Raw genomic sequence first — 24,249 nt, forward strand, 5'->3', positions numbered from 1 at the left:
GCTTGGAGGTCTACGACTAGGCTAGTGGGCTCAAGTGTGACAGAGAAAGGGAACCAATTCTGTCTGCCAAGAGACCAAAGTCTAAAACTATGGTCTTACAGAGAGCCCAGAACAGGAGGATTCCTGTGAGGGGAAAGCAATACATTTAAGTCTAATTACAATTCCTTTCTTTTCTGGTAGTATGAGCTACTGGGTGCTGAAAGCCAATTGCTATTAAAATGAAACACGGCCTCATATGTTCTTGCAATCAGGTTCATGACCCATTGTGGTGATGTCAAAATCAGCCAAGTCTCAGAGAAATGATGCCATGCTTCAGTGAGGCTAAAAACAAACAAAGGGCCGGTGTGGTGGCTCATCCTAGAGCCTGAGAGGCAGAGGCAGGAGGATCATGAGTTCCAGGCCAGCCCAGGCAACGTTAGGGAGACCCTGTAATTAAAAAATCAACAAACAAAACAAAAGAACTCCTGTGATCACTGATACAGCTTCAGTGACTCAGTTCTGAGAAGTATGGGGTGGGGGCCTGCCAGCTAGACCCAGAAATATTTTCAGATCCCTTCTGTTTGGGGGTTCCTTTCATTTTACAAAGGGCATAAGCCCTCACTCACTCTTTAAAAAAGTTATATCTTGTTACATTTTTATTGATATATTTTGAACACACAAAAGATACATTGTTGCTTATTCAGCCCCCAGTACAGGAACAAGAAAAGCCTAGACTCCACCCTTCCAACACCAACTAGTAGGCAGGGGTTTTTGTCTTCCCCCCTGCACTCTCTAGAGTCCCAGGTACAGGGTGCGTTCCTTAAGAGTCTCATCCCTGGGGTGCATTTTAAAGGCTATACAGTACAACAGACAGATATTTTTGCCTAGGAAGCAGTACACCACAAAGGTGGGCAGAACTGCTTGTAAACAAGGTCCCTCCCCCAGGTGGCATCTGGGGCTCCAGGATGCTTCACGCAGGATGCTACAGAATCTCTTGCTGGATCTCTTTCAGCTCTGTACCGGAAGAAATGCTGATTCTACAGAAAATAAAATTCATTCTCGCCATCCTTGCTACCCCTCTGCTTAAGAAAAGGATTACTGAATTGTCTTAGCCCTTCATTGGAGGAATTGAAATGTGGGAAGAGGACAAATTATGTGGGAGGGTCCTATTGTTTAGGGATGGGTGACAATGGGTGGAGGGAGGGAGGCGGGGTGATTTGCTCCATGCCATGAGTGATGCTGGCCAGAACATTCCTCAAAGATGCTTGGCTGCCACCTCAGCAGGCTGGGTCTTCACGGATCACCTCTGATACCTGTAGCCTTTGATGGAGACTGCTGGAACTCGAAGGCCAAGATCTTCCTGTTTTTATAACCAGGCAGGCTCCGCACACCCCTTTGAGTGGCAGAACCCTGGGAGCAAGGCTGAGACACCAGTCCTCTCATAGTGGCATGTGGTTTTTAATGGAGCTTGGATCCTCTTTGTCCCTCCCTGCAAACACCCAGGGAAGGGGTGAGCAAGGCCAGAATGCGTTGACTCACAGTTCTCAGCTGTGAGCTGCTACCCAGGAACACAGCACCAGGTCCTGGGGTTTGGTTCCAGTCCATTCGAGCTCAGGTCACATGGCTGGTGGGGCATGAACTGTGACCAGCCCTTATCCACTTTGGAGCGGTGCCCAGGCAGCACTGCAGTGAGGTCACTTGGACAAAGGTGGTAGCCTCACCTTCTTTGATAACCCTCTGTCTTGGGGCAGTGATGGACCAACATGGAAACAACAGTAACCCACCTCCACCCCTGAATACCTATGGACTCTGCCATCCCTGTAGCTTGGGGTGGGCTTCTGAGATAACCCCACTAGCACCACCAGACTGAGGGTGTTGAGTTAGGGAGGGCTGTGAGGGCCTCCAGGTCATGTCTGAGCCCCCCCAGACCTGTGTCCCCACACTGTAAGTGGCAGGGTGGTGATGTGGCTCTTCTGCCCTAGAGTTGAGAGATAGGCACAGCACACAGCAAGACCTCACTGGGCCTGTTATGCCTCCCAGGGGGACGAGCCCTGGGGTAGGGGTTGAGGCAGGAGGCTGACTTGGGCTGGCTGAACAGTTTCTGGAGAATGAGAATTTGGGCACGGCCTGCCTGGTGAAGCCTGAGAGAGGGAAGAGAAAGCCAGGTTTCCTACTTCCGCTGTCCCCAGCACTGTCCACAGAGGCACAGCCACCAGGTTGGAAGGACAAGATGGGAAGCTGGGAGCACTTCATTTGAGTGAAACCTTGGCAGGTGGTTTTGTGTGGATGGGGGGGCACACATGTGTAGGACGCATCTATGTCTGTGTGTGCATGGGGAATGTCAGTGTATGTGTGTAGCCATGTATACGTATATGCACAAGTTGTGTGTGCATATCTGTGTGTGCCCACAGGTGCCAGGAAGATGTGGTTCAGCCTGGAGGGACCAGCAGGACCTCATGAATTGGGTCACTCACACGACCCTCTCTGGGCTGGAGGCTGAGGACCAGGGTGGGATGGGTGAGCCCTGTGAGTTCCTTGGCCTTGGTTCTGGTCCAGGCAGCGGCAGCAGATCCGATGGGGACCCAGCTCCACACACGGCCTCATAAGGGGGCAGCATGTCCATGGAGATGGTGCGGAGGCCACTCTGGCCTCTGGTCCTCTGCTCTGGCTGGTGTCCGCTGTGGCTGTGGCCACTGCTTGAGTCAAGAGCGCCATTCAGTGTGGGGCAGGAATCAGTCAGAGAGTAGGGTGGTGGTGCATCCGTGGGGACATACAGCTGAGTGGCCCCTGGCCCCACACATTCCTCATAGCTGCGAAACAAGAGGGGCCAGGGCTTTAGAGGTGGGTGTAGGTGTCTCTCCCCTATCCACAGTGACCAGATGCTCTGGCTGTGGACCAGTGGGACCTCATTACCTCCCGGGAGGGCACCCAGCACTCCTGCAACATGGGCTCTGGGCCTGACTCCACCCTTGTGTGCTATGAGTCCCTGAGCAGGTCCGTGACCATCTTGTGGTTTCAGATGTGTCAGAACAAGAGCAGCCACCATCTAGGAAGATGCCCAGAGGGGCACCCTGGGGGTGGGCTGGGCAGAGCCACTGAAGTTGCCACACAGCTGCCTTCTGGGTTTAGGAAGGAGGTGCAGCTCTGAGTCCACTGGTGCAGGGTAAAGGGCACCCACTGCTCCTCCAGTGCCCCTGGTGGGAGGGGGGAGAAAGGGAGGGGATGATGAGGCTATTTGTCCAGGGCCTGGGGGGTCTCCAGGTAGGGAAGAGAGGGGTGCTCTGACTCCTCTTCCCTCGCTAACTGATGGGGAGGGTGTCTGCCTGTGAGTTAGGGGACGAGAGGACTCAGAGGCTCCCAGAAAAGAATTCCCTCTGGACAGGGCCCCGTGACCCTAAGTGCAGGTTAGACACGACTCCTGTCCCAGTGGATGTGGTTTGGGATTTGGGGTCTCATACTAAGGTGCTGGGGCCACGATGCTCCACCCCAAGAGTAGGACCTAGAGTCCAGAAAGCTTCCTGTCCATCCTCTCTTCCCACTGCCACTATCCTTGGGGTCTCCAGGAGCAGTGGCCATAAATTTTCCCTTTGGTTCTATAAACTACTTCCTTTTTTGTAAAACTGGCTTTCCTGCTGATGTTCAGGGTATAGCTTGGGCTAGACAGGAACCGTACAGTCCAGGAGGATGTATGTACCTCCCATCCCCCCAGGGAACTATTCTGGCCTGTGTGGGGGAAGGGCTAGCTGGGCTGCAGAGACCAGGAACTGGACCCCAAGGACTCCTCTAGGCCAATGTGGCTCATCTAAAAGACAAGGCCCAGAGGGGCTGCTTTTGATCACTGTCATGGTGCATGGGAAGCAAGGCTGGGGATCTTGGAGGTGGAGCTCCCTGTGAGTCCGAACAAAGAGTTGGATTCATCCTGGGCAAGGTGCAGGTAGGTGGGGGGAAGGCTGAGGGCTCCACTTCACTCCAGGCAGATTGGTAGATTGGGGTTGGAGCCTGGACAAGGATGGAAAGGCAGGTGAGGCAGGGCTGGGGTAGGGGAGGGAAGGTGGGCAAATGATTGGGAAGGCAGGGCTGAACACACATGAATGCATGCACACACACACACACACCATTGACCTGCCAGGTGACAGAGGATGGCTAAGTCTGGGATCTTTGTGGCTGCATGGACAGCCATTGAGGTAAATTGGCCTCGGGGATGATGACGTGTTCCTGGCCTTACAAATAAAAACTCTGTAGCTTCTTCTCCCTAAGGGGACATTGATCCCATGGCCACTAGAATAATCTAACACTTCACTGCCTTAACCTCCCAGGGAAACCCCTGCAAAGCAGTCCAGTTCTGCAGGACAGCTGTCATGGGACCATCCCCAAACTGGAAGGCATCCTGCCCCTTGTCCAGCAGCCTGAAGGAGCCCAGCTTGTCTTTTTATTAGTGTATCCTGATGACATCTGCCGAGTCACACCCAGACTCAAGAGGACCTGGCTGGTCAGGAGGGCCACACCCACTGAAGCCTTTCTGCATTTACACTATGTGGGGAGCTGCTGCTATTTCCCATGGGGTGTCCAGAGCCCCACCCTCTCACAGCCCCATCCCTATGGGGCCTCCTTACCCTGGTGGAGAATCTGGGTACAGTTCCCTGAGCACTGTTGCATCCACATCTCCATCAGAGCTGACATCCAGGGGCGGGGGCCAGTCTTCAGTGGGGCTGCAGGCGTAGTGCATCCTGCGGCTGGAGTGGCTGTATGTGTGCCCGTCAGACACTGCAGGGAACAGACCAACAGCCCAGGCCTCAGACCAGGGCCAGAGACCTTCCTCACAGGTCTACCTCTGAGGCCACCGAAGCTCTGATGTCCCCACCCAACCATTCCCATACCATGCACAGCTGCCCTAGAATGTGAGGGCCCCCATCACTCTGGTCATGGATCACAGAGAGGAAGCAGAGGTGGCCCTGACCCATGAGGCCCCCAGGATGGAGGGCAGCCTGTTCTGGGGCAGGTGATGTGTCCTGAACTTTGATGGAGTTAGTGGGGGTCTGGGGGAGCAGAGACAGGCTTGGCAGTCAAGCCAGTAGGTTAAGGCAGGCTCCCTGGAGGGGTTGCTGCTGGAGCTGGGCCTGTCCAGGACTGCCCAGGGGAAGAAGGGAGGGAGTTTCAAGTACTTGAGCCAAGGACCAAGATGAGAAAGAAGAGTAAGGCGGAAACTGGGAACCTTGAGCTGTGAAACTGGCCACATGCATGGAAAATGGGGAGGAGAATGTTGAGGAAGGAGGGCTGCAGAGGTCTCCAGAGTCAGGCCTCCCCAAACCTTCCTGCCTCAACCACACGCTATTTATTCACGTTGGGTCTCCCAGGGGAAAAGGGGGCTTCTGTGATGATGTGGTGACTTCACACACTGCATTCTCCTCTGTTTCCCCTCCCCAATTAAACCACACATTAGTATACTAAAGGCTCTGAAAAGTTGTGCAACTAAGAAACACAGGGAGGTGTACTTATTTAGCATTTGACCACAGAATGTCATTTTCTTAGACCTAACAACACTGCCGAGGAAAGGCTGCTGGAGCACAATCCTCTTATTTCTCAATGGAGGTTCAGAGAGGCCAAGTGACTTGCTTGAGGCCACACAGCAAGTGGTAGGGTCAGAGGGCAGCTGGCTGTGTTGGCACCCTACTTTCTAATCAATTTCACCTCCCTGTCTAGTTATGAGGGCTACAGAGTCATGAGGGCTCCCCACCCCAAGGGCTCCCAGGTGACTCCTCCCCTCTGGGGGTGGGGCTTGGCATCCAGCCCACTCTGTAGACTAGAACACCAGGCTCAGGGTCACATAAAATGTTGTAAAATGTGGAGAGGGAACTCCTGCAGCCTGTGTAATTCCAAGGACTTCTTCCCATCCCCCCAACCTCTTTTTCCCACTCTTGATTCAACAGGGGTGGAAAAATCTAGATAGAAAACCATATTTGCAGGTCTAATTCCAGGGCTAGATATGAACACAGAAAAAATCCTCAGAGGAAACTATTCTGAACACATTCGTTATTGGTGGCTTTGCCCTGCAGGATCATGACCCTTAATTCTCCTTTACAATGTCTGTGTTTTTAAGGTTTTCTGCAATGGACACCTATTTCTTTTCTACTAGGAAAAAATGAACCCCATCATATATGCTGTTAATTTTTACAAAAGGCATGGGACTGAGATTTGTTTCCCTTCAAGGTGCCAGACAAAAGTTTTGGAAGGGTGTCAGGAAGAAATTCAGGAAAGGTGGTAGCACAGAACAGCAGAGTAAGGACAGACATTGATCCAGGGCTGCAGGACTCTGCAGCTAGGGTCCCAGGCCTGCCGTGTCGCTGGGGACGAAGAGTCTTAGGAAGGGTTTCACCTGCAGGGCAGGAGATTGTGGCTGGTGCTCAGGAATCCTTGGGAAAGCTAGGGCTGCCAGGGTGGGCTGCCCAAGAGCCATAGTGCTGAACCACTCTGCCGCTCCCCACTGCCTCAGGCTGCCTTCTCTTACAGGCAGAGGCTGAGTATTCTGGAGAAACTGAGGCCGCTCTGAGGTCTTTGCCCAGCTCAGACCTTAATCCTGAAGGGACCGAGATCAGCTCCAGCTGGGCAGAGCTCCTGAGGAACAGCTGGGGAGAAACCAGCCTTACCAACAAAGAAGCACCATAAATTCCTTATTTTTCCCTTTGCCTTTCTGGACTTCCAGGTCATCACAGATACAAATGGTCCAGGACTCTGGAAGTCTCACTTTCTTCTGCCTCTCTTTACCAAAATTAAGAAACGCCTCAGTTCATTACTTAGTCCAGTCCCGGACTCTGTCTCTTGATAGGCTGTGGGAGAGGGAACTAGGGGAGCTGGCAGCCATGGGCGTCTACACCAGAGGAAATAGCCACAGATCTCTCTTAATGCTCTAGATATTTCTCTCTCTCTCTCTCACTCTCCAGCACTATTTGAACTCAGAGCTTGGTGCTTACTAGGCAAATGCAGGTTTTCTGGGAAGAAGAGGCAATGAGAACAGTTAACATTCATGGAATGCTGACTCATGGCCAGGTGCTGGAGTCCTTGTAAGCATTTTCTAATAGCTCACCTGAGATACAGAGAAGTTAGGCAATGAGTCATAGTAAAAAACGGAAGATGAGGCCACTTTGGACACCCCAAGTTTGAGGTGCCTGTAGGCCCTCATGGGGTGATGTCTTAGAGACCTTGGGCACAGAGTTTGGGAGCTGTGGGAGGACTGGAGCCAGCTGTGAGAGGCAGGGACTGGGTGTAGAGAGAGGACCAGGACTAAGGGCGGGGCTCTGACATGTAAGGGGCTGAAGAGAGGAACCCACAAAAAATTCTGAAAAGTTCTGATCTAGATCTGGCATGGCTGGTGACTTCCAGTCATCTGCCTGTTCTTGGGGGGGGTCACAGCTGGGACCTTATTAATGCTGCACTGGTCCTGAGCCCACCGCAGACTAAGGAGGGGCTTGCTTGTCTCCATTTTTTCCTCAAGACTAAGGCCCACCTCTCAGCCCTCTCAGCTTGGGGTTACAGTGGCCCCTCATCTTTCTATGAGGATGAAGTGAGGTGGTTCCTTTCCTTGCCCATGGAGACCTTCCTCAGGGCTGGGCCCAGGTGTGGGTGTGCCCCAGGCAGGCCCTGCTCACATGGATGTGTCACAGTTACCCCACAAGAGAGGCCTGGACAGGGGTATGTCTGCAATGCCAAGGAAGCCCAGGGAAGTGGGGTTCTGACTCCACTCTGCCTGGGGGGCTTAAGGAGGGGCCGAAGAAGGTGGACGTTGAGCCGGGCCTGGTGGGGAAGCAGGGGGCAGAGGCTGGGAAGAGCAAGAGCAGTTGCTTGGAGAGGAGTGGTTGGTGTGGAGAGCAAGGGCAAGGCTGTGAGGGGCAGGTTGCAGCTGGGCCACGTGGGTCTACCCGGCATCATCCGGGTGGTACCTGGTGTCCTCTCTGGGGAAATGCCCTGGGTACCCTGGACCAGGCTGTTGATGCAAAAGTGGGACAGGCCATCTGGGGTCCTATAAGGCTCCTGGCTTGTCTTATGGGAGAGTCCTGGGTTTCAGAGAAGACTTGGGGAACTGGGCTGAGCTGTCGCATGTGCTCCATTCATGTCTGCTGACTCTTCTTATTTTTTCCTTTTGGACACAGAGTCTAAATATGTAGCCCAGGCTGGCTTTGAACTCGTGATTCTCCTGTTTCAGTCTCCTCAACTCTGGGATGATAGACATGTGCCATCATGCTCAACTCTGACCTTTTCTTCTCATCCTTGTCATTGGTTAACAGGACAGACCATTAACTAGCTGCCTTTCTTCTACTGTGGCCATGTGTCCGCCTGACATGTGAGGTCTATCAGACCTTGCCCTGAGCCCACGGGTGGCTCTCGCTTCCTCTCCCTAGTGCCACTCCCCCCATCTACACTTGCTGGCTGGGTGACCCCAGGACTATTTCTTAACTGCTCCAACTTCAATTTCTGATCTGTAAGTTGGGATGGCGATAAAAATTAGCCTCCTTTGAAGGCCCATCGGGAGGATTTTGCACAATGAGATGATGCACAAGTGCCAGGTGCACAGTGAGCACTTTAACCAGGCCTTCTGCTCTTTGCTAGGCTTAATTGCTAGAAGATGGCTCCTTCCTAACCAGTTAGTTCTGTGTTGGGAGAGGGACGAGGGCCTCAAAGGCCTCCTGACTGGATCCAGGTCAGTCCATTCAGTGGTCTTCTGCTGCCCTGGGTGGGAAGGGTGGGAAAAGCCCCTCAGTCCTGCCCTGGCTCTGGCTCCCAGGAGGCTCACGTCACTTCATCTTCAGCCATGAAAGGCCCTCCTGGGGCTCTGCACTCCAGGGCCTGCATTCTTTTCTTTACCTGGTGGGTGGCCAGGCTCTCCTGCAGGCTCCTGTGGGGACAGGTCTGGCTTCCTTCTGCCAGTGAAAATTGTCTGAGAACTGAACGCAACTGGCTTCCTTCCTGCTGCTTTTAGACAATGGGTCCCTGACACGGAGTTGGGCAGCTACATTCTGTAAAAAGTTCATGCATTCTGGACAAATGGGCACTCCTGAGACCGGGGCCCCAAAGATTAGCCACCAACTCTGTTTAACTGTCCTAGTTGAGAGACCGTGGTATCAGCTCTATTTGTGCCCTGCAGGCTTCCTGGATAGATGTATTCACTGTTCATTCATCCCACCCTTGATCCATCCATTTTTTTGTGTACCTGTTCACCCCATATTATCCCACCTATCACCTAAATTCCTATCTAGCCATCTTCCCAGCCTCCATCTACCTCATCTATCTCACTCAATCCACCCATCCCCCTTGTATCTATCTCTACATCCCTATACTTCTGCTGTTTAGCCACTCATTCCCTCCACCCATCCATCCACTCAGTCTCTTACCCCCATCCTCCTACCAGTCCATCCTCATCCCACACACTCATCCATCGCTCCACCCACCTAAAAATCTGCCCATCTAACCACCCATCTTATCCATTCACTTCTCCATCCATTCACTAATCTATCCATCTACCCGCCATCTATCCACCCACTCAGCGATCTGTCCATCTAACCACCCATCTTACCCATTCACTTCTCCATCCATTCACTAATCTATCCATCCACCCGCCATCCATCCACCCACTCAGCGATCTGTCCATCTATCCACTCGTCCACTTACCCATTCATTTCTCCATCCATTCACTAATCTATCCATCCACCCGCCATCCATCCACCCACTCAGCGATCTGTCCATCTAACCACCCATCTTACCCATTCACTTCTCCATCCATTCACTAATCTATCCATCCACCCGCCATCCATCCACCCACTCAGCGATCTGTCCATCTATCCACTCATCCATTTACCTATTCATTTCTCCATCCATTCACTAATCTACCCACCCATCCATTCCTCTCTCTCCATCTCTCTGTCCATCCAGCCATCCGTCCATCCATCCCTTCCTTCCTGCATTCAGACAACAGTGAGACCAGTGTTGGTTCAGCCTGGACCAACAGCAGCAGGGACTGGGAAGTGTGACATGCTCTCCCTCTGGTCTTTAGCCTTTCTCTGAATTCTTCTCTCAGTAGAGCATGGGGCCTCTCGTGGCTTGGAGAATATTATGGTAGGCACCTGTGAGCTCTTCCTGATCAACCAAGACTCCCCTTGTCTGACCCTGGGCAGAGCCACCACCTCAAAGCCTCCTGGGTCAGTCGCCATGGGATGGACGTTTCAAGGCCCAGGTGGGTGGCAGCTCACCGTAGCCCTGTTCGTACTCCTGGTGTTGGCGCCGGCGGTGCCGGTGATGTTGGTGGTGCCGGTGGTGGCGGTGATGGTGCCGTTGGAGCCTGGCCTGTCTGTCCCTGCGGATGCTGCCCACGATGATAGTGATGCAGGAGAGGATGATGACCACACCTATGACGGCGCTGGCCACCAGCACTGGAGACACCAGCAGGTGACTGTGTTCCGAACTCTCTGAGAACGTGGGGTAGAAGTAGCTGGTGCGATTGTATCGTGCTACTGTGGACATAAGAGAAAGAATACTGAGCTGGGGCCAGGCCCGCTACACACCTCCCTGCTTCCCCTCTGCATCCCTGAGTCATTTACCCTAAATAAATGACGATGGTCTGGGGCCAAGCCCATGGATTTCATCCTGGTTGCTCCTGCTGGGAGGAGGGGAACAGAGCCCTGCTGCTCTGCAGAAGCTTCTGTGGCGGGGGCTTATTGCCCTTCCTCTCCTGATGCCTCTGCCTCAGGAGCTCAACTAACTCACAGACAGGAAAAGGGAAAAAATAAGGGCAATGGAATTGTCCAAGGTCGCACAGCAAATTAGTGGCAGAGCTGAGGTTTGAATTCAAGACCCTCAGTATTAGACAAGTACTCTACTCCACCAAGATGTCAGGTTGAAAAGTCACCATGACTTTACCAAGGTCTTGGAAAGGCTCAGGAGATACACGGGGAGTGTGTGTGTGTGTGTGTGTGTGTGTGTGTGTGTGTGTGTGTGGTGGGTAGGGTATAAGGAACAACCCTGCTGGCCTTAGGCAGACCTGAAACTGTAGGCTGCAACCCACACAGTAATGCTCAGTTCATAGCTTCTCAGAGGAGGTGATGCTGTGGTGATCGTGGAGGGGAGAACAGGTTAGCCCAGGGAAGTGTTCTGGGCAGGGCAAAGGGATGGAGAGTGAAGGAGACATTCAAAAAGGGGTGTGTGGAGCAGCAAAAGGACAGTGCAGGAAAGGGACTGGGGTCCCAGACAGGGATTAGAATCAGCCAGGAGCAGCCGCAGGTATCTGGTACATTGCTAGGGACAGCCAGCACCTCGCTAGTGAGTGCCTTGGAGTGTCGCTGAACTCCTCCAGCTCAGCAGTGTGTGCACATTTGTGTGCGTGTGGCTTGCTTTCTTTGCGGGTGTGTGGACTGAGGCTCAGTGCTGCTGAAAGACTGGCCGTGGCCACCCAGTTACTCTGCAGCTGGTGCAGTCAGAGTCCAGTGCTGACTTTCCTGCAGTCCCTGCCTGAGGCCACCAGCCCAGTGTCCACGGAAGCAGGGAGCGGCTTCAGACACTCATTGGACGCCAGGGCAGGGAAGCGTTGGGAGTGGGGCAGAGGTTGGCTCATTCCTGGGTCCTGCTCTGTGTGGGAGCCATGTCTGAGCCCCTGTTGACTTGATCATGTGCCTTTATTGTCTAGCTTCACTGGGGAATCCTAGTGAACACTAAAACTAAGTAACTTTAGTAGCACAGGGTTTTGCTTTGGGATGATGTAAAAACGCTCTGGAGATGGATGGTGAACACATTTAATGTCACTCATCCGTACACTTAAAATGGTTAAAATAGTAAATTCTATGTTATACATACTCTACCACAGTTAAAAAACCAAAAACTGAAATAATATCAATTTTCACTTTTCTACAAAATAATAGAGGTGAGAATACTTACGAACTCATTCCATAAGATTTTTGGTGCTCTGATACCAAAACCATACAAAGACATTATAAGAAAGCCACACACCTACATTTCTTATAAATACAGAAGCAAAAATTCCCAAGAAAATGCTAGTTGGTTGAATCTGGCAAACCATGACTTTATGATCTTGGATTGGCAAATCGTTCTTAGGCACAACAACACAGGCACAAGAAATGAAAGGTAAGCATAAAGATTAAAAACTTTTGTGTGTCAGTGCTGATGGAGTGGCTCAAGTGGTAGAGGACCTGCCTAGAAAGCATGAGGCCCTAAGTTCAAATCTCAGTACAGCAAAAAAAAAAAAAAAAGAATGATTGTATATTACTGTATTTTCCATTTGCTGGGTGCTGGTGGCTCACATGTGCAATGCTAGCTACTCAGGCCGTTTGAAGCCAGCCTGGGCAAATAGTTCAAGAGACTTTATCTCAAATAAGCCCATCACAAAAAGAGCTGATGGAGTGGCTCAAGGTGTAAGCCCTGAGTTCAAGCCCCAGTACTGCAACAAAACAAAACAAAACCAAACACACACACACACACAAACCCCCAAACAAACAAACAAACAAACAAAAAACCCAAAAAACTTTTATGCATCAAAAGGAACCGTCATGAAAGTGAAAAGATAACCTATCATCTGGGAGAAAACACTGGACTTCTATCTCAGAAGGTCCTTGGACCTAGAAGATGTAAAACAGAGTTATCATAAAAAGATAAGTTCGTTAAAAAAAAATTGGCAAGAGATCTGAAAACATTTCTCCAAAGATACAACTGGATAACAAGCACATGAAAATGTATTCAACATCTTCAGTCGCCCAGGAAATGCAAATCTAAGCCACAGTGAGATGCCATCTCACACTCACTAGGATGTCTATAAAAAAAATGACAGATAATGCTAAGTGTTGGTGAGGATGTGGAAAATTAGAACACTTATAAACTGCTGGTGGCAAGTAACATGGTTCAGCTGTTTGTGAACAGTCTGCTCTTCTCAAATGGATAAACATAATACGGATGACCCAGCAACTCCCTTCCTAGGTGTTTACCAAGGAAAATGAAAACCTATCCATTCAAAAATGTGTACATTAATATTCATAGCAGTATTATCACAATAGCCTCCCCAAAGAACCTGCTGCATGGCTGCCTCTTATTCTTTAGCTTTTCCTTAAAAGTCACTTCCCAGAGATTGCTATGTTCAGTGTCCCCCAAAGGTAAGGCTTGGTCCCCAGGCTGGAGCTATGGGGAGGCAGTGGAACCTTTGGAAGGCGGGGCTTTGTCGGAGGTTCTTAGATCACTGGGGGCCTGTCCTCCAGAGGGACTGTGGGTTCTCTCGCTTTTGGCTCTGATTGGAGATGTGAGCATTTTTTGGTTGATGTTACTGGGGGTTGAACTCAGAGCCTTACGCTTACTAAGCAGACACGCTACCATTTTAACCACACCCACAGCCCTTTTAGCATTGGTGATTTTTGAGATACAGTCTTATTTTATGCCCAGGCCAGCCTGGATCACAATCCTTCTATTTGTGCTTCCATTTGTTGCCCAGATGACAGACGGATGTCATTGCATCTAGCCATTGGTTGAGATGGGGGGTGTCTCACAAACTTTTGCCTGGGCTTGCCTTGAACCACGAACCTCTGGATCTCTGCCTCCCAAGTAGCTAGGGTTACAGACTTGAGTTACTACACCTGGCTGGGAGATGTGAGCATTTTGTTCCAACACACATTCCTCACCATTGTGATCCATGCCAGGCAGTAGGGGTAGACCTCACCAAGCCTTCCTATGCCTGAGCTAAATAAAACTTTTCTCTTTAGAAAGTTAATTGCCAGACTGAGCATGGTAGCTCACATCTGTAATCACAGCTATGCAGGAGGTTTAGGTAGGAGGATAGCAGTCTGAGGCCAGCCCAGGCAAAACCATAAGACCCTATCTGAAAAATAAAGTAAAGCAAAAAAGAATGGGGCCACGATCTAAGTGGTACTTGGCTAACAAGTGCAAGGCTCTGAGTTCAAACCATGGTACCACCAAAAAAAAAGTCAATAGCTTCAGTTATTTCATCGAAGTAACACAAAGCTGATGGAGACTTCCCTGCTTGACCTCACCCACTTTGTGTCATCTCACCTCCCGTTTCTTCAAACAGCCCCTCTTACAATCATCAAACACTTGCCGACTCATTTGTTCACTTGTTTATTAAGCTGTTATGTCTAGGCTCCCTGCTCCCCTTACTAGATTGTCACCTGCTTGAAGACAGACATCCATCTGCCCCGACTCGTTCACTGGATCCACAGCACTCAGTCAAGTGCTGGGCAATGATAGGTGCTCATTACACAGTTATTGGATGACAGAGTGAGCCATGGTGGACTTAGCTGGCTCTGTGTCTGTTTCCCCATTAGGCTGGAATCCAGTTTCTTCTCAATCTTTGGGCTGATTGTGGCAGTTTGAGTTTTAGATGCAGTGCCAACGTCTCACTTTTACTCCAGTGGCGGTCAGCTACTGTAAACACGTGTTTTCCATTTTTCTTCAAAACTTGCAGATGCAAGGTGAAGCTCCCTTCTATCTCTTTCCCCCAGGCAAAAGGGATCAGCTTTAATTTTCGGTCTCAATTTAGGGGTGTCTAGTCTTTGGCTACTGAATGGATAGTGTACCTGCCACCATTTCCTGTCTATGCCAGTGGCAGACATTACTGATTAACCACAGTCCTCTTTCCTTTCTGGTCCAGAAGGCAGCCTCAGTCTCCTTTTCAACATGGCACTCCATCCAGTGACGTCACCCACCTAGAACTGGCCATGAAATGGAGCTTTTGGCCACCATTCGTCCAGTGTGACACAATACACCAACCATCCTGTCACTCAGGAGCCAAAGATCATGCTCTTCCTCTCACCTTCAGAGCCAAGGGCAGGGACTAGGGTAGAAGTATTGGTCTCCGAACACTGTGAACAGTGGGCTGAGTCCACTGGGGCTGTGCACTGTCTTCTGACCCAAGGTACCTCAAGGCTTTGGGACACTCTGGCCATGCCCCAATTTAAAGATGTGCTATTACAGAGCGGTCACAGCAAGGCTGCAGGTGCCCAGACTGCAAAACTAAGGTATGTGTGCACGCCTGCTCGCCTTGCACAGTGCACAGAACCTGCTGCTGCCTGGGTGCCAGCTCTTGGGGTCATCTTGAAGATGCCCCTCCCTGCACCTGAAGCAGCAGCAGGCGATAACAGCTCAGCCTCAGGTTCATTAGCAGGTGGGCGGGAAATGACAACCCTGTGTCTACAGATGCAGCTGGTTGGTGCTGGTGGGAAATTAATCTCCCAGTCACCGTGACCTGCAGAAGGAGGTGCTACTTTGAATGATGAAGGGAACTCTTCCAATTCCCAAACTCAGGGCCCATTTTAGCTGCAAGATAAATATGACTGCAGAGGAATACTATGACAGTCCCCTTCCCACTGCCCTTGCCTCCCTGTCCCCCTGCAAGGACAGGGGAGGGAGCCAGCTTTGCCCCTGCCCTGCATTTGCTTCCCAAGCAGCTCCTCAGTTGCCTGTGATCACATGGGAACTGTCCCTCAACATGTTCCCTTTCCCCTGGCATGCCACCCTCCCCCCACATGCCTGAGTCCCTGCTGTGTAACCAGCACCACGCTCAGTATCTGATCTCATTTAATCCTTGGGATGGCTGTGATGGGATCCCCAGGTAACAGGTAAGGAAAGAGTCTTGAAGAGGCTAAGTAATGTCTCCAAGGTCACACAGTGCCACAGAAAGGGACCTGGGCCAGTGGGAAGCTGAAGCCTGTACCCTCAGCCCATTCTGAGTCTATTCAGGTGCTGTTGCAGGCACCAGGCAGTCTGGGGGTTTGAATCTTGTGAAGGTAAAGTACTCCTCTCCGAAAAGGGTGCCTTGCTACTCCTGGGCCACTTTATCTGAAGTCAGAGCAGACCATAACCTGGGGCTTATTCTGAATTAATAAACTGAACATTGCTGACCCAACACCAACATTGCAGAGTTGAAAGCCCCCGTCAGGAACACAGGAATAGGAAACCATCCAGGACTGGGGAGGGGACCTCTGTTTTGTGAGTATTCTATCTCCAGATTGCAGGGAGAGGACAATGATGATTACACAGGGGCTCTCAGGGTCAAGCACTTTCTTCACCCCAGTCAGGCTCTGCACCCTCCCACCCAGATTAGTTCATTTATTCCACACAGCAACCCTGAGGGCAGGAATTATCTGTCCCTCCATTCTGCAGATGAGACTGAGGCACAGACCTGTTCAAAGTGATGGAGCCAGGACCTTGATCCAGATGGCTTTTTACAAACCTGTGCTCTCAGCAGCTCTGGTTCTGTAAGAACTGGGAGCACCAGGAGCACATGTGTGCCTGCGTCCTCCCCGTCTGGTCAACTGCTCTGCCTAGCATTCTAAGCATGGTCTGCACAGAATGGAAGCTCCGAAGTCACTTGAACTGCTATTGGCTGCTCCTGATGCCTGAGTGCATCCTGTCATTCTCACTTATCCATTGGCTTATCCTCCTGTCCATCACCCACCCAACTTGCCAGCCCAACTGTGAGGTCCACAGAGGGTTACAAACACAGACAGAATGTCAGGGCAGAATATGTGCTTCTGTCAAGGACAGTAAATCAAGTCTTGTGGGATGATTTTTGTCTGGAGCCAAGGCTAGCCTCAAACTCATTTTCCTCCTGTCTCAGTCTCCCCACTGGAACTGAGATCCAGGTTGTGTCAGGGGGCTGAGATCAGGGCTGGCTCCAGTCTGGGGAACCTAGGGAACATGTAGGGCAGGGAAACTGAGGCAAACCATTGCTACCAAGTCCTTGCTGAGTGGAGTTGCAGGCAGCTCTACAGTCACTCTGTCCAGGGACAGGGAAGTCTCTGCAGTCCCAAGCTACCTGAGCCCTCGGTGACACAGGAAAGGCACAGAGACCTGGGGTGGGGGGGCTGAGTCAACATCTTTCAACCTCCATCCTGCTGCCCTCCCACAGATGCTGCTGCTGAGAGGAAGAAGGGGGACAAGGACTCAGATCTGACGGATGGCTCCTGTCACAAAAATTCTGAAGACATTCATCACCGGTCCACTTCCCTGGCAAGTGCCTCAGCAGGGCACTTCTTCCTCCACTGCAGAAACTGACAGGTGGGGCTGAGCAGTAAGTGGAGGGAACACAGGGAACATGGTGCAGGCACCGTCTTCCCTCTGCTCCCCACTGATTGGTCTCAGCAGGGACTTAGGAGCAGGGACTGTGGAAGGGCAAGACTTGTGGGCCTGGACCACTTTTTTTTTTTTTTTTGTGGTACTAGGGTTCAAACTCAGAGCCTCATACTTGCTAGGTAAGTGATCTACCTCTTGAGCCACACTCCAGGCTTTTTTTTTGTTTACTTGTTTTTCAGATAAGGTCTCATGTTTTTGCCTGGGCCAGGTTTAGACTGTGATCTTCCTACCTATGGCTTCCCACATAGCTGGGATCACAGGCACCTAACACCACTCCCTGCTGTTGGTTGAGATGAGGTCTTGCTAACTTTGCCCAGGCTGGCCTTCAACTGAAATTCTCCCCATCTCTGCATCCTGAGAAGCCGGAATTACAGACATGAGTCACCACACCCAGTTCCTGGCTTAAACACGCCTGAGTCTCTTCCCCTGCTTTTGTGAGTGATATCTCAGCTCACTTGCTGATATCCAGCCACACTATGACTGCCACCAGAGACTGATGTGGTGATGTCAGAGGGCTGGGCAGATCAGGGACATCACAGAGAGAAGGGCAAGCTGGGTCTTGAATAATAAACCCACAGAACGAGATCAGGGGAAGGACAGAGGAGCACAGGCAGAGGCAGGAGAGCAGGGAGGTCCCAGCAGAGCTCAGGAAAGGGGGTGCATTCCTGCAGGAAAGCTGGGAGAATGTCACCATTAAGGCAGTTGAACATTTGGATCACAGAGGTGAGGACAAGGTTACTTAGTATTCAGAAGTCCTCTTACAATGGGTTTTCGTCTCTACAGGAAGTCAACTAATGTCATGTCAAGGTCCATTTGTAGCATTAGGAGTGGGGCAGATTATGATGGAAAGGAGGAATAGAATGTAAAGGCATCCACTTATTCACCAATCCCCCATTAATTAACTCAATTAACAAATCATCAACCCTCCTAGGTATTATCTACCTAGATATCTTCTCAGCATCCACTCAGCTATCTACTCATCCACTCATCCATTCATCTATCCATCCATCATCCATCCACCCACCTATCTATCTTCATCCATCCATCCATATTCCATCCATCCATCCATATTCCATCCATCCATCCATATTCCATCCATCCATCCATCCATCCACTCATCCATCCACCATCTAGCCATTTACTCCATCCATCTACCTACTTACTATCTATCCATTCATTCATCTGCCCATCCATTCATCCATCCATCCATCCACTCATCATCCATCCCCTTACCCATTCATCATCCATCAGTTCATCTATCCACCATCCATCCATATACCAATCCATCCATCTACTCATTCATTCATCCATTCATCCATCCACCCATCCATCCACTCACCTGTATATCTTTATCTATCCATCCATATTCTATTCATCCATCCATCCATTTACTCATCTATCTACCTACTCATCTATCATCCATCTGTCCATCATCTATCCACCATCTAGCCATGCACTTGATCCATCTACCTACTTACTATCTATCCATTCACTTATCTGCCCATCCATCCACCCATTATCCATCCACTTACCCATCCATCATCCATCAATTCATCTATCCACCATCCATCCATATACCAATCCATCCACCTACTCATTCATTCATACATTCATCCATCCACCCATTTGCCAACACTCACCAAGTACTACTCTATGCACATACTAGGCACTGAGAACATGGCTATCAATCAGAATGAAATGAACTTCTCAAAGTGGAAAGCAAAAATCCCCACCAGTGCTCTGGCACTAACAGGAAGAGATTTGGTGTACTATGGAGCTCCCTGTCTTTTAGCAGAGCAACTCTTCTTCCATCTGCTTTATGTGTCAGAGTTACCAGGAGAGTGCTCCACTGCCAAGTTGAAGGTTTTCAACAACTGCATTAAAATATAACTGGAAAAATATATGTGACCACCCACAGATCTTAATGATTCTATAAATATAAGATAAAATTGATTTATTCCACTGTTAAGATACATTCTATCACTTAAGTAAATGCAGTAAAATTAATTCATGCATCCCTAACTTTACCACCTTGTTTTCATTCACTAAGGTTTTATCTCTGGCTTGAAGAACAACTTACTCATTGACTGGGAAACTCACTGGGCCAGTTTCATAAACCACTTTTCCTTTTCTGCAGGGGGAATAGTGAATGGGCTAACATTACGGAACCAGTTCATGATGGAATGAGATACTCACTGGAACCCACACTGAATTCTCAGTTTCTTGCTAGAATCATCATTGGCTTTGACCTCTCCATGCTCTTTTCTTTTTCATTACTATCTAGAGTTGGTTCCCAAAGAACTCAGGGTTCTCTAACACTATTAGTGTCTGTAAGAAGGAGGTGGGGGACTTGGTTGAGAAGCAACTGTGGCAGAGGAGGGCTTGGCTGAGCCCACCCATCAGTCAGGGAGATTAGCTTCCACACCCTTGCTTGCATTATGAGACTCAAATGCAGAAAAGTGACCATTGAGTCTAATATAGACATTCTAGGAAGCTCATGAATAATGCATCCATAAAATGTTAAATTCATGAATGCTGCAAATCAGCTGTTCCACCCCAGGGAGAGGGAACACTCTAGAGTGCTGTGTGGAGGCCATGTCATTCACATGCTTGTCCAGTCTCTGGAATAAGCAGAATCAGCCTGGAGCTGTGTTCTTGGGCCCCCATGGCTGAGGCTCTTGCCTCAGTCTGTCTTCCTGAAGTTTTGCTTTGGCCTTCTGCCTCAGAGCCCACACTGAGGGGACTAGCTTAAGAAGCAGCTTTATCAAAAAGTGTTGCTGCAGGTCTTGTCCATTATACCTGTCAGTATCCCATAGGTGAGGCTCCATGTGAAGTATTTCTCCAAGCCATGAAGGCCATGAAAATCTTTGCTTTCCAAAAGAGCTACTTTCTCTTTATAGATCATGAGACTCATGATCCTCTCTACCTGTTTTCTTTGGCACCCAGGATGCTCAGAGATACTTCTGCAGCTCAACTTTAGTAGTAAAGGAAACTTTCCTTGGTTCTCTCGTGCTAGTTAGTAAGTCTTTTTCTTGATTTTCTAGTGCATTGAAAATGCACAGATGATCTCCATAAGTCAGATTTGAGACTGCTCCCTACCAACTCTATCAGCTAGAGTGGGACCAGCTGTGAAAGCCAGCAGCTTCCTGCTACTGCTGATGAAAGTGCAGTTATTTAGAGTGCTGTCAGCTACATGACAATCTTATTGGTGAGAAAATGAGGAGGGTCAGCCAGTGTGCTAGCCTTAAGCTGTGATCCTTAGTGTGGATTAACTAGAAATTTAATGGGGAGCCAGCTACAGGGAGCCCAAGAAGTTCTCCACATATCCTGTGTGAACTGGAGGCTGTGAGCATGAGTAGAACCAACACCTTTGTGGCCAATGGAACCTGCATTTATGTAAAGAGATTGTAAGAGAGCTTAGTGGAAAGTGAAATCAGCAGCAAACTTGAAAATGGTCCAAGATTTTAATGTTTTCCCCATACTACACACCAGGTATCCGTCAGCAGAGATGGACTGCTGTTTGAAAGCAACTTCTGATCATTCTTTAGCTGAACACTGAGCTATGCCCAGTCATGGGTCAATAATTAGAAAGGAAATCTTAAAAATACAAACAAGAAAAATAAAGCAGAGATTTTAGCACCTGCATATTGTGAGGGAAACTGATTTTAACAGACTTAGTTAAGGTCAGTTACTGAACAAATAGAATAACAACAACACCTTGAGGGGTAAAAAGTCAGAATCCATAATGGCTACTATATAGTATCTAAAATATCCAACACTCAACAAAAAGTATGAGACAAAGAAACAATAAAGTATGATTCATATTCAGAAAAGAATCCAATAAAAATGAAGCAGAAAATCAGACAACAGAAGCTCTCTCTGAATATTCTTAGATGTTGGACTGAATAAATAAAGACTTTAAAGCAGCAATTATAAATGTGTCCAAGTAGGCCTGGGGACTGTATCAAGTGGTAAAGCACCTGCCTAGCAAGCCTAAGGCCCTGAGTTCAAACCCCAGTACCTGAAAAAAAAAAGTAATTAAGCTGGCCATGGTGGCTCCCACCTGTAATCCCAGCTACTCAGAAGGTGAAGATTGAGAAGATTGTGGTTCAAGTCCAACCTGAGCAAAAAGTTCCTGAGACCTCCCATCTCAACTGATCAAACTGGGAGTGGTGGTACATTCCTGTCATCCCAGGTAGACAGGAAGCATAAATAGGAGGATCAAGGTCCAGGCTAGCCAGGGCATAAACATGAGACACTGTTGGAAAAATAACTAAGGCAAAAAGGGCTGGGGGCATGGCTCAAGTGGTAGAAAGCCTACCAAACTCTAGCACTGCAAGAAAAAAAAAAGTCAAAGTAACTAAAGGAATTCATGCTTAAAGAACTGAAGGACTCATGATGACAATGTCCCAAGGAATCAAGAATTTTAAGAAAGAAAGCTGGGCAATGGTGCCTATAATCCTAGCTACTCAGGAAGCAGAGATCAGGATGATCATGGTTTGAGGCCAGCCTGGCAAATAGTCTGTAAGACCCTATCTTAAAAATACCAACACAAAAAAAGGCTGGTAGAGTGCTCAAGTGGTAGATCACCTGCCTAGCAAGTGTGAGTTCAAACCCTAGTAACTCCAAATAAAAAAAAAAGAATTTCAAGAAAGAGATATAACTAATAATAAAGAACCAGATGGAAATTCTGAGTTGAAAAATAACTGAAATGAAAAGTCCTTAGAGGAGCCCATCAGCAGATTTGAACTGTTAGAAGAATGGTGAACTTAAAAACAAATCATTAGAAAACAACCCAATGTGAGGAACAGAAACAAGACAAGACTGAAAAAAAAAAACTGAACAGAGTCTTAAAAACTTCCAGAATAACACCAAGCATAGCAAACTATAGATAGTGGGAATTCCATAATGAAAGCAGAAACAAAACAAAATATTTCAAGAAAAATGGACACATTTCCCCCAATTTTGTAATCCTTCCCACATAGCCAAGAAATTCAACAACCTCAAGTAGGATAAACACAGAGACCCACACCTTGACATAAAACTACTGACAGCCAATGCAAAGAGAACTCATGAAAGCATCAAGAGAAGCACAGAGTATCAAGAGTATCTCACAGAAGGAGAACAATAGGATTAACTGCTAACTTCTGATGAGGAACAGTGGAGGGCAGAAAGCAGTGGAACAATGTGTTCGAGGAAACTGACAAATGAGTTCTATGTTATAAAATGTCTTTCAAAGTTGAAGGCAAAATAAAGACAGTTCCAGAGAGAGAGAGAGAGAGAGAGAGAAAGAGAGGGAGAGAGAGAGAGAGAGAGAGAGATTGTTGCTAGCAAACCTGCCTTATAAGAAATACTTAAGCTGAAAGGAAAATGGCAGCAGATGTTAACTTGAATTTGAAAGAAGAAATGGAAAGTTCTGGGTATGGTAAATATATAGGGAAATAGAACATATTTTGTAAATATATTCTTTCTTGTTTCTTCTCCTAACTTCTTTAAAAGACAAAAGATTATAGAAACAATAGTTCTGATGTCATTTTGTTGGGTTCATGTCATATAAAGATGTAATAAATATAATAAAAGCACAAAAGTAGGGGAGGCAATGAAGATATATTGGAGAAAAGTTTCTCTATTTTGTTGGATTTGGGTTAATATTATTCTGAAGTAGATTGTGATACAGTAAAACTCATATGTAATCCCTAGAGCAACCACGAATGATTTTTAAAAATAAATCCAGAAGAATCAAAACAGTACATTGAACATGTTTAACACAAAAGGAGGAACAGATGAAAAAAAGACATGAAATAAAATGGAAAAAACCCAGCAAAATGGCTGATGTAAACCTATGTCCATCATCTATTTTTATTAAATTTTTAAAAAAGATAAGAATGGATTAATAACTTCACTTAAACAGCAAAGATTGTCAGAGTGAATTAAAAGGCAAGATCCAATTATACGCTGGTTACAAGAAACACACTTTAGGGTCAAAGACACACAAATGGGTGAAAATAATAGAATAAAAGAAGATATACTATATGAACAGCTGGCATGATTATGCTGATATCAGACATAATAGAATTAGGGCGAGAAATTTTATTGGAGATAAAGACATTTCATACTGCCCAATGAGTCTATATATTAGGAAGATATAATGACTATGTATGTATATGTGCCAAATAAAAATCCCCCCAAACCATGAAAATTGGCAGAACTGAAAGAAGAACAGACAATTCAACCATAATATTTGGAGATTTCAGTGTCCCAAGTGAACACTGACAGAACAGCTAGGCAGAGACTCAGCAAGGATCTAGAAGACCTGAACAACAAGAGCAATCAACCTGACCTGACTGACACTTACAGAACACTTCACATTCTTCTCAAGTGCAAAAAGACATTCTCCAGGACGCATGGACCACAAAACAAGTAGCCATACATTCAGAAAGACTGAACTCATACCACATATGTTCTCTGACCACAGTGGAATTGAACTAGAGATCCGCAGTGGAAATAGACCTAGAAAACACTGCATTGTGTGGCTACACTTTAGCCAACCCCTTCATGCCTTTAAGTTGGGCGTGGTGGCACACACCTGTCATTCCAGCTACATGGAAGCACAAATAGGATGCTTTCAGTCCAGGCCAGCCCAGGCACAAACATGAGATCCTATCTCAAAAAATAACCTAAATAAAAAGGGCTGGGAGCATGGCTCAAGTGGTAGAGCTAGAGCCTAGCAAGAGCAAGGCCCTGAGTTCAAACCACAATACCACAAAAAAAAAAAAAGAACTTTGGTGGGAGTTTGGGCTGAGAAAAATGGTGGGTGTGGGCAAGTAAGGGGACCCAGATGGGAAGAGGGTCAAGGCCATGGTTGGATTGTGAAAGTTTTTGAATGAAATCTTTCTACTTATGTTCGGCATTTGCAACCTGCCCCAGGACCCTGGAGTGTTTCCCACGGAGGTGTCTGTCCAGGTGCCTGGAACTGGGTACAGATCCTGAGATACACAAAGCCCTTCACACCATCATGCAGCCTCCCATTTCTTCACGATTAGCTTTTCACTCTAATATGTTTGTTCTTTGCTGGATACTAACCATCAATTCTTGAGGTTCAATGTCAAATAGTATTAATAGAGTATAATAGGCAGTAAA

General features: G+C 48.3%; 1 protein-coding gene across 1 annotated transcript in view; it reads right to left on the bottom strand.

The window, feature by feature from the left end:
• Positions 1-629: 629 nt before the first annotated feature.
• Positions 630-24,249, bottom strand: part of Bean1 (brain expressed associated with NEDD4 1) — a 44,618-nt gene continuing 20,998 nt past the window's right edge. Inside the window, exons 3-5 of the mRNA XM_020174571.2 lie at positions 10,218-10,478; positions 4,593-4,743; positions 630-2,789 (exon numbers count right to left, since the gene is read on the bottom strand). Of these exons, the coding sequence (XP_020030160.1) occupies positions 2,450-2,789; positions 4,593-4,743; positions 10,218-10,478 (752 nt within the window). The 3' untranslated portion in view covers positions 630-2,449. The remainder of the gene's footprint in view (positions 2,790-4,592; positions 4,744-10,217; positions 10,479-24,249) is intronic.

Source organism: Castor canadensis, chromosome 15, assembly GCF_047511655.1.
Source record: "Castor canadensis chromosome 15, mCasCan1.hap1v2, whole genome shotgun sequence".
Lineage (NCBI taxonomy): Eukaryota > Metazoa > Chordata > Mammalia > Rodentia > Castoridae > Castor > Castor canadensis.